We start from the raw sequence: 7,349 nt of genomic DNA on the forward strand, positions 1-7,349 counted from the left end.
AATGTTTTTTGGGGGGTTTTTTTTAGATAAACGGTTTTATCAAATAAGATCAAAAATCAAATCATACCTTAAAAAAATAGGCGGTACACATTTTTCGTCTAAATGAATTTATTTTGAAAAAGCTGCATGCTTATACATTTATTGAAATCACATGATATACACAAGCAAGAGTAAGCAAATGTGCATTACAAGAAGGCACACAATCGTTCCAGGGTGGACGGGTTTTTGTTGCTGAGGAAGATAAGCTCTTTCTTTCCTTCTTCAGATAGACCTGTTGGTAAAAAAATAAAATAAAAATGGTATCAAGTAACATATGCCTGAAAGGTTATTCTGCCTTCAAGAACAAACTGTATTCTGTATTTTTTCTGCTGCATCTTTTCTACTCTTTGTATTACTGTACATCAATAGTACAGTTTTAACTCAGTTATTTTGATTTTTTTTTTTACTTGTTCTCTAAAAATTTCCATAGACACCCTAGCAACTTATTTGCCCCTGGCTTCCGTTTTATCCAAAATCACTTGAATGGACATTAAATAATTATGAATGGCAAACTTGTAAACAGAAACTTGCTACATTTTATATGGCCTCATAATTCTCTTTACACAGCACTGCTCAGACTCCAGGCAAATAAATGCACAAACTTACTGTGTGGATGCTGCAGCCAGTTGCGGTCTAAATAGTACAGATAACAGCTCTCAAACTCCTTCTCATTGTAGTTGGACACAGAAACTGGCACAAACGGTTCCATATGATCAAACCCCTCCTGAAAGACACAAGGCATAAGCAAAATGAGAGGAAGAAAGAAAAGTAGTGAAAATATAATGACCCTTTTTAACACATCTATGCAACACACAACGGATCATTTCAGGTGCCTCTTTATTCTGATAAGTCTATTGTCAGTGTAAAAAGGAAAACTAAACTCTGTCAACTTAAGGCATTTACTCTGTAGTTTAAAGAAAGCAGACATAATGGGATTGTTTTGTGTGTGAGGGCTGCTGACCTCTCCTAGGAGCTCACTGGGAAGGAAAGCAGACCGTGGCTTGAACAGAGAGCCGGTCTGAGACAAAGCTGTGAGAACGGCACCTCCACTCTATGACAGAGCAAGAGAGAGTGAACAACTCACTGGGATTTAAATCTGTATAATAATATTAAAGAAGAGTTTACCCCCCAAAAAAATGTACTCATCCTCAGGGCATCCAAGATGTAGACAAGTTTGTTTCTTCATTGCAGATTTGAAGAAATTTAGTATTACATCACTTGCTCACCAGTGGATCCTCTGCAGTGAATGGGTGCCGCCAGAATGAGTCCAAACAGCGGAGAAAAACACTGCAATAATTCACACGACTCCAGTCAATCAATGAATATATTGTGCAGTGAAAAGCTGCATATTTGTAAGAAACAAATCCCTCATAATCTGTCACTTATGGCTAAAATACCAGTCCAAAATCCATATTAATGCTTCCTCCAGTTTTATCCTTCCTCCTGTTATCTTCTAAAAAAATTTTTTTTAACTGTTTTTGACTTTTTTTTTATTGTTTAATGGTACTTTGCTTTTGTAAATTCGGCTTTCATTCAATAGTAAACTGTCCTTCTGCATATTTTTCTCCTGACTCAGACGAGATGACTTTTTCACTAGGGAAAGCAGTATTCTGGATAGAGGACTCAACATTTTAGCTGGAAGGAACAGTTAAGGTAAAAATGTCTTAATTTATTTGTTTATTACAAATGCAGCTTTTTACTTCGTAACATGTAAATGAATGTACTGGAGTTGTGTCGATTACTGGATTATTTTATCAGATGAACTCTTATTCTGGTGGCACCCATTCACTGCAGAGGAACCATTGGTGAGCAAGTGATGTAATGCTAAATATATCCAAATCAATATGAAAAACATTATCTACATCTTGGGTGGCCTGAGGGTGAATACATTTCTAGCAAATTCTCTTTTTTGGGTGAACTATTCCTTCAAGTAAGAGTTTTTTTTACCCAATTGGTTTTCATCATCTTCCTCAGATTATGAATCAAAGTCAGTTCCTCTGGCTCACACTACATAAAAAGGAAATGAAAGCAGGATGTCAAACAAATGCATAAATTATTTGATCAGAATGCTAGAATTATGTGATCATTTTATTTAAATAATTTGCATTCATATTCATTTATTATGACTAATTTACACCAACATACCATAGTTTTGTCCTCCTTTTTAAGAGATGTTTTGCCCCACAGCGCATTGACTCCATCCACAGCCACAGCCAGTTTAAAGGCCCCCTCGCCCTCGGTGGCGCCCCCTGCCTGCAGCCTCAGCTCTCGCAGCACTGCGCCCACCACATCACTGCTGCTCTTCATGCGATTCACACCCTGTTCAGTTGAAGTTAAATGATTAAAAATACAATCAACATTTATTAAAGAAAAAAAATAGAATTTATATATACTGAAAAACAGAATAAAAGAAGAATGTGATCAATAAAACTAAAATTAAGCCGGGCACACACTGTGCAAATTTTAATAATCCTTTACAATTTTTGCTTGTCAGACTGTACGAACATGATGATCATGTCACACTGTGGGATCTCATGTAGTCACGTTGAGGGAGTAGTGTAATGTTTACTATGATAAAAGATAATTAATAAAACTCACCTGATCAACGAGCTCCCCTAAAGGCTGCCCCTTTTCAGTTCTTTCTCTCTTTGTCCACACATACTGTTGTGTTGTCTTTATCTGTCAGTTGATCAGATTAATATCAGAGCAGCTTAATAAATGATCAAATTTACCAAAATAATAAATAAGTGATAAAAAAAAAAAAATTGAATAACATCTCCTCACATACACGAGAATGGAGCTAGTGGAGTATATATTGTGAAATTTAAATTTCTACAGTTTTCCCATTAAAAAAAAAACTTAAGCGAATATATTGTGTAAAAATAAATCGATAAATAAGTCAATTAAAAAATAAATAAATATTCATTTACGTGGGCAAAACAATGTGATGAGTTGATTTAGGCACAGTAAACTATCACTTGCATACTTAAACTCACATAAACCCTACAGTAGAGTAAACACATCAAGTTGTACCTTGGATAAAAAGCGTTCATTGGTGATTTTGAAGTTCTTCAGCCATTGGGATGCCTGGATTGGCTGGTCGAAGCGTGAGGGGCGGGAAGATGATGGTAGCAGCTCTTTACAGTTCTTGACCCACAGATGAGCTACAGGGAAAACATCATAGCATCATCAGACTCCAAACTTCATATAACCTTACTTTTTGATAGAATGAGTGTCAGTGCAGCTCACCATCGGGTATGTGCACGATCAGCCAGCCCTGAGTGTAGCAGTAGTGCAGCGCATGACTCAAAGACATGGTCTTTCCAGTGCCTATATCTCCATCTAAAGCACACGGTCAAGGAATCATTGTGGAAAAACATGCACAAAGTAAAACATCTCACTGGATTGGAATTTTGTGTTTGAGGATACAGAGCATATAACGCAGCGGAGGCTTGCTGTAATCAGCCTTTTTAAGATATGAGATAAGCTCCAGCGCCGGCGGCCTCACCATCACGCAGCCTTCATTAAATGTTTTAATCTGAAACAAGAGCACAAACATGCATTAGTCGTCCAGGCAACTTCAACCACAAATCATGGCAATGGCATTTCTATTTGGACTGTATTAAATCAATGCTAATGTTCTCCACACACACACACATATACTGCAGCACTGTTCCAAACCTGCAACTGGAAGCGTGGAGGAAGTCCATGAGGGAAGAGTTTTTGGATGTGAGCCGCGGGGAGCGTGTAGTACTGCCCAGTATGTCTTTCTGAATGATACGTCTGAGAAAGGAAAGGGCAAGAAGGATTGAATGTAGAAGATTTCCAGAACATATTTTACATGCAGTTTCTAGGTGCAGTTAAACAGGTAAATATTAAATAAAAAAGTAATACATAAATGACCAAGCAAAGCAAAAAGATAAGACGCTCCAATCTAACATTTATAGAAAAACCTGCTTTATTTTCTATTTCCTTTTTATTTATCCCCAAATATAGTTTTAATTTCTGGATTCTGTTTTTAATGGTTTAATTAAATTTTAATGATCAAAAAGGTGTCTAATCAATTTAATTCATAATACTTCAATTTTAACAATAATAGGGCCCAGTGAAATCATTTTTATATTGTCTGTTTTATTATTTATTGCAAATGTATTATCAAAAACAGTGGTAATCAAATGCAAATGCATATAAACCTTTGACAATTTTTTATATATTTTTTTATGTAATCAAATGTAATTGAAACAATTAAAAAAAAAAATTGGCAAACAATGTGCTGCACAACAGAGGTTTATAGTTTAAACAGACAAAATTACAATTAAATGTAAAAATTACAATTAAAAACATTAACAATTAAAACAGAAAGAAAAAAAACTCCTTATATATATATATATATATATATGTGTTTTAATAAACTTATTATTATGCCAATGATTTAATTAATTCATTTATATATTTATTTCAGCGAAAGCCTGCTCAGTCACTTCATTTTGCATCAACCTGTGGACTTTTGACATCACAAGGGCTTTTGTTAAATCTACAGATCAAACTTCTTGTTTTTTGTGTTACCAAAATTCAATTAAAAATGTATTATGTAACACCCAAGTTTATTGGACAAAGGGAACCCCAAAGACCCCATTTTTGTCTCTCTCTCGATTCATGTAACGTTAGCACGGATGTTCTCGTAATCATACTGCATAGAAATACAAGATTTATATTTATAAAAATATACAAAAAATCTTGCCAGTGGTGATTTATCCCTTTAAGGTCAGCTTCATGCATAAGTATATGTGAAAGCTACTGATAAATGTCTATATAAGGCTGTTTTTGACATACAGGATCCTGCTCTGAAGTTCTGAAGACTGACAGCAGATTTGGTTCAGAAACTGCTTCCAGCTGCTGGCCACTGCTTTGGACGTGGAGATGCCTGAACCTCTGTGTTACCTGATCATGACATAATGATTATGAGTAGATGTATCCTGTTAAATGTTCTTAACTTAAATATATGTTGTAAATAATAAATATAAGACCATAAATGACAAGTGAATGCCACTTACTGTAGGGCATAGTCGCGAGGACAGTTTGTGCAGATTCATATTCTGAAACAAAAGCAAAGCAATTTGTACATTTGGCCAAAGAGGTTCTCTTTATGTAGTCAGGCTGACCCTATGCCCATATTAAAACAACAAATAGCTGGTTATGCAAGTGTCTATCTATGTAGAGTGATATATTTCCTAAATTAAAGGAAATTTATTTTTGTATATGTTAATCTCAGCTAGAGTGTCTGGGAGCATTATATCAGTCACCTTGCGAGAGATATGTCTAAAAGCATGTAAGTGCATGAGGCATGATGCGGCTACAACGTGATGCACAAAAAAACGACGATAACTCACCTCTAGAAAGAAAGTCGACAGATGGGAAGAAACCAACTTGTCAATCAAGAGTTGAATGTAACTCGATAACCACGGACTGCTGGCTGATGTGTACGGTCGTACTGTCACGGGGCACGGCCGATGGAGGTCGCCATCATTGTTTCAAAAGACGTCGGAAGTTACGTAATCACGTAAATGACGCAGACGATGACCAAAAGGTCAAGGTTTGGCTGGTAAGCGTCAGAAATGAATCTTGTCAATTAAATTAATACAGTATACGTGATATCTGTAATGACCATGACCTGTTAGCCTCTGCTGTTTGATAACTATACCGTCATGCTTAATTTTTTCCACTGACGACCGTTGGTGTATTCTGACGAAATACATATTTTGCATCTTTTACCCAGCGGTGTTGATTTAAACAAATATATTATTATTTTCTTTTTGTGATATAGTGTGACAAAACCTTTGTGCCTTTGTAAGCTTCAATATTTTTTTCTTTATCGTTGTACCCAAGTTAGACCCATTTTAAATTAAATTAAGTTACATAAAACGTATTACATATTATAAACTACAATAATACATCAACAAAATCCCTTAGTCAACATAAAATCCCTTAGTGAGTTGCTACAGGTACACATCCATACTGAGAGTGCATTGGCTGAAATGTCTGTATGTATTTTATTAATTGTATTTGCTTTTTTCTTATTGTTTGTTTGTTTGTTTGGTTTGTTTTTATCTGTCCTGTCTTGTGTGGCTTATGGACATGAGTCTGGCAAATAAACTGAATTGAATTGAATTGAAACAAATATATAAATAAACCATTTCCAGCTTTGCCCTTTTAAGTTGTTCAAAACGGAAATAGAAAGCCTTTGTTGTCTTGTTATACAACGGATTTTGGAAAGATGCTCCTGTTGGTGTCAAAGATACAAACATATAGCAGTTTACAAAGTAAACAAAAAAACAATTTAAGGATAAAAAGTATAAAGAAAAAAAGTGCAAATGCATTTAAATTTTGCACTATAGGCTTAGTTGACTGACAACAGTGTATAAAATAGGCTAAAGAAAAAAATAGGTAAATATCACTTGTTTTTATATTTTCATTCCGCATAATTTACAATTAAGCTGTGTTTTTGTCCATTTGTGCTTTATTGTTGAAGTTTAGTAAGCCTTTAGTTAGGTAGGTTTATAGGTACCAGTAGGTGGCGTCAATTGACTGTCTTTTTGTGCATTATGACTGAGTCAATGGTTCGTTAATTCAACTGATTCATCCAGATTTATTCAGGAAGGAAACATTGTGTGTTGCTTGGAGACCCGCAAAGTGACTTTAGGAGTATTTTCAGAGTAAAGATGGAAGTCTCCAAATACAGCAGGTAAACAACTTCAACAAAAATGATATCTTCAAGAGTTAATATTTTGTAAAAAAAAATAAATAAATAAAAAACAAACCTCAACTAAAGAAATCCACCTATCTCGACTTTTACTTTACTAGAATGAAGTCTAATAATGTCATATTTATAGAATATAGAAATGTAATATTTATCAGAGCAAGTGTAAGTCAAAAAACATAATTTCCTCTCATTTCCTGTTTTCTCATATATTTTGAATATATAAACTTTTCAAAAAGACACAAATCTTTAATTTTTAATATGTTTGTGATTCCATTTAATTTTATTTTTATGTAGTTACCTTATTTGTGTTTATTTGTTAAATGTCAAAAGAACTTTGTTCTGTATTTTGGAACTCAATCAAATATAGGACTGAGATGAATGGGAATGCTAACATGGCATAATCCGACTCCCAAAGAGAGAAATTATAAATATAATTCACAGCATGGCTGTAATCTATATAGCACCCCCTGCAAATCATCACGAAGTCTTTCCTCTGAAACATGAAAAGCTTTCTTCTTTGGGTTTCAGCTGAGACTCACCCAAACTTAGC

General features: G+C 34.7%; 1 protein-coding gene across 1 annotated transcript; it reads right to left on the reverse strand.

Annotated features, from left to right (window-relative positions):
* Positions 1-102: 102 nt before the first annotated feature.
* dap3 (death associated protein 3) lies at positions 103-5,608 on the reverse strand. Its single transcript, XM_059567022.1, has 13 exons — positions 5,430-5,608; positions 5,094-5,135; positions 4,873-4,980; positions 3,721-3,822; positions 3,469-3,577; positions 3,289-3,381; positions 3,073-3,203; positions 2,638-2,718; positions 2,185-2,358; positions 1,987-2,046; positions 1,001-1,090; positions 646-763; positions 103-271 (listed from the first exon to the last, which is right to left on the reverse strand). The coding sequence occupies exons 2-13, from the start codon at positions 5,130-5,132 to the stop codon at positions 186-188; spliced, it is 1,191 nt and encodes a 396-aa protein (XP_059423005.1). The 5' UTR covers positions 5,133-5,135; positions 5,430-5,608; the 3' UTR covers positions 103-185.
* Positions 5,609-7,349: the final 1,741 nt, after the last annotated feature.

Source organism: Carassius carassius, chromosome 15 (assembly GCF_963082965.1).
Source record: "Carassius carassius chromosome 15, fCarCar2.1, whole genome shotgun sequence".
Classification (NCBI taxonomy): domain Eukaryota; kingdom Metazoa; phylum Chordata; class Actinopteri; order Cypriniformes; family Cyprinidae; genus Carassius; species Carassius carassius.